We start from the raw sequence: 1,678 nt of genomic DNA, 5'->3' as shown, positions 1-1,678 counted from the left end.
GCCCCTCCCCTCGCCTCTCCTCCTCTCCCCTGCTGCCCCCTTCCCAGGAACCTGTGTGACTGCTGCCCTCCCAGGGTCTCCTGCAGCTCTGGCTCCTCACTGGAGGTCAGCAGTGGCCACGTGCCTCCTTCAGCAGGATGTGCGCTGAGGCCAAGACGGCCTGCCAGGACAGAGAGGCAGCAAAGCTGGACCTGATGGCCAGCGGCCCTGCAGAACTCATGGACACTTCCCTCATGTGTGAGTGACAGTGCTTTCCCAAGGGGCCCTACTGCACAGGGCCTCACCCTTGGAGAAGGTGAATGGACCCATGTGCCCAATACGCCCACGGAAGTCCCCAGAGGAACAGCATTAGTCCTGACAGCTGGTGTCTGGAGTGTCTGCAGGGGAAGGACAACTCAGAGGCGCAGGCTGGGATGCAGCAAAACTTTAATATTAGGGTCAAAAGTTGGAAACGAGGTTGCCCTGAGAGGAAGCCCCAGTGCAGGAAGCACCAGGGGCAGATGAGAGCATGAGCTGTGTGGCCGTGATGGGCATCCTGCCAGATGTCTATATGCCCACTCCACTGAGGGAGACAGGACAGAAGGTCCTCTCTAGGCTCATGTGGTGGGACTCAGAGCTCAGTGGAGCTTTGGTGAGTAACAAGGACATTGGTGGGAAAGGAGAGAGTGGAGGACTTAAAGGCAGACTTGGGCCGTGCTCTCCGAGAGACCCATCTTCTTCCAAGGGGTGATGGGGAGGCTTGGTCACCCTGAACACAAGAACCCTATGCACTGTGCACAGTCAGCTACCAAAGTCTGGGTCCCTGGGGGTCTTTCTCCAGGACCCTCACCAGCAGCTTTAGCACGGGAAGCACCTCCTGCCGCAGTAGCGGCTGCCAAAGCCAGAGAGGCCAAAGCCCCCAGAGGAGATGGGCACTCCCTGAGAGCTGAGGATGCTGCCAACAGCAGCAGAAGTGGAGGATCCCACGGCGGTGTTCTGCGGGAAGGAGCTGAGGATGGGGCCGGGCAGGGTCACCACCACGGGAGAGGGCTGGATGAAGACGTTGGAGTCCTGGCACTGCTGGACACAGGGCTCATTGCAGCTGTTGGCCAGCGGGGTCGGGCCACAGGGTCCACATGGCAGGCATGGCAGGCACTGGTTGTAGCAGGACATGTCTCAAGGCAGGACTTGCACCTGGTGGGAGAGAGGGACAGGAGGAACATGGCAGTGATTGCTGAGCAGTGTCCAACCCACCACTGGATAGCAACGGCACATGCTGTTTGGGGAGCTGGCAGATGTCTAAGGAGGCCCACAGCCGTCTCCTTCTCTTTGTCCCCAACAGCGTTGGCAAGAACTTTCAGGCCAAAGGAGCTCCCCACCAAGCCCATATCTCAGGACATATGTCAGCCAAGCCACAGCTTCACTTCATGACACATCTCCTGACCCCTTCCATCGCCCATGACTAGCAACCCGAAAACCCAGCAGAGGAGGAAGGTGCAGGCATGTTATGAGAACTCCCCAGGGATGAAAAGGAGGAGAAAGGCCTTCAGACTCACCTTGTTCCCAGGGAGATGGAGGTGAGAGGAGTGGATGAAGAGAGTGAGGAGATGGGGGCCTCTTTTATACCACTCCTACATCGCCCCAGGCCCACAGGCACTCTACGCAGGCTGTAATTTTCCATCAGACTCACCTCAAATGC

General features: G+C 58.4%; 1 protein-coding gene across 1 annotated transcript; it reads right to left on the bottom strand.

The window, feature by feature from the left end:
* Window positions 1–837: 837 nt before the first annotated feature.
* Window positions 838–1,152, bottom strand: LOC121059474 (feather keratin 1-like). Its single transcript, XM_040536345.1, has one exon. It carries the CDS (start codon window positions 1,150–1,152, stop codon window positions 838–840), a length of 315 nt encoding a protein of 104 aa, XP_040392279.1.
* Between the last annotated feature and the right edge of the window lie 526 nt (window positions 1,153–1,678).

Source organism: Cygnus olor, chromosome 25, assembly GCF_009769625.2.
Source record: "Cygnus olor isolate bCygOlo1 chromosome 25, bCygOlo1.pri.v2, whole genome shotgun sequence".
Taxonomy (NCBI): domain Eukaryota; kingdom Metazoa; phylum Chordata; class Aves; order Anseriformes; family Anatidae; genus Cygnus; species Cygnus olor.
This window is presented reverse-complemented; position numbering and strand designations above follow the sequence as displayed.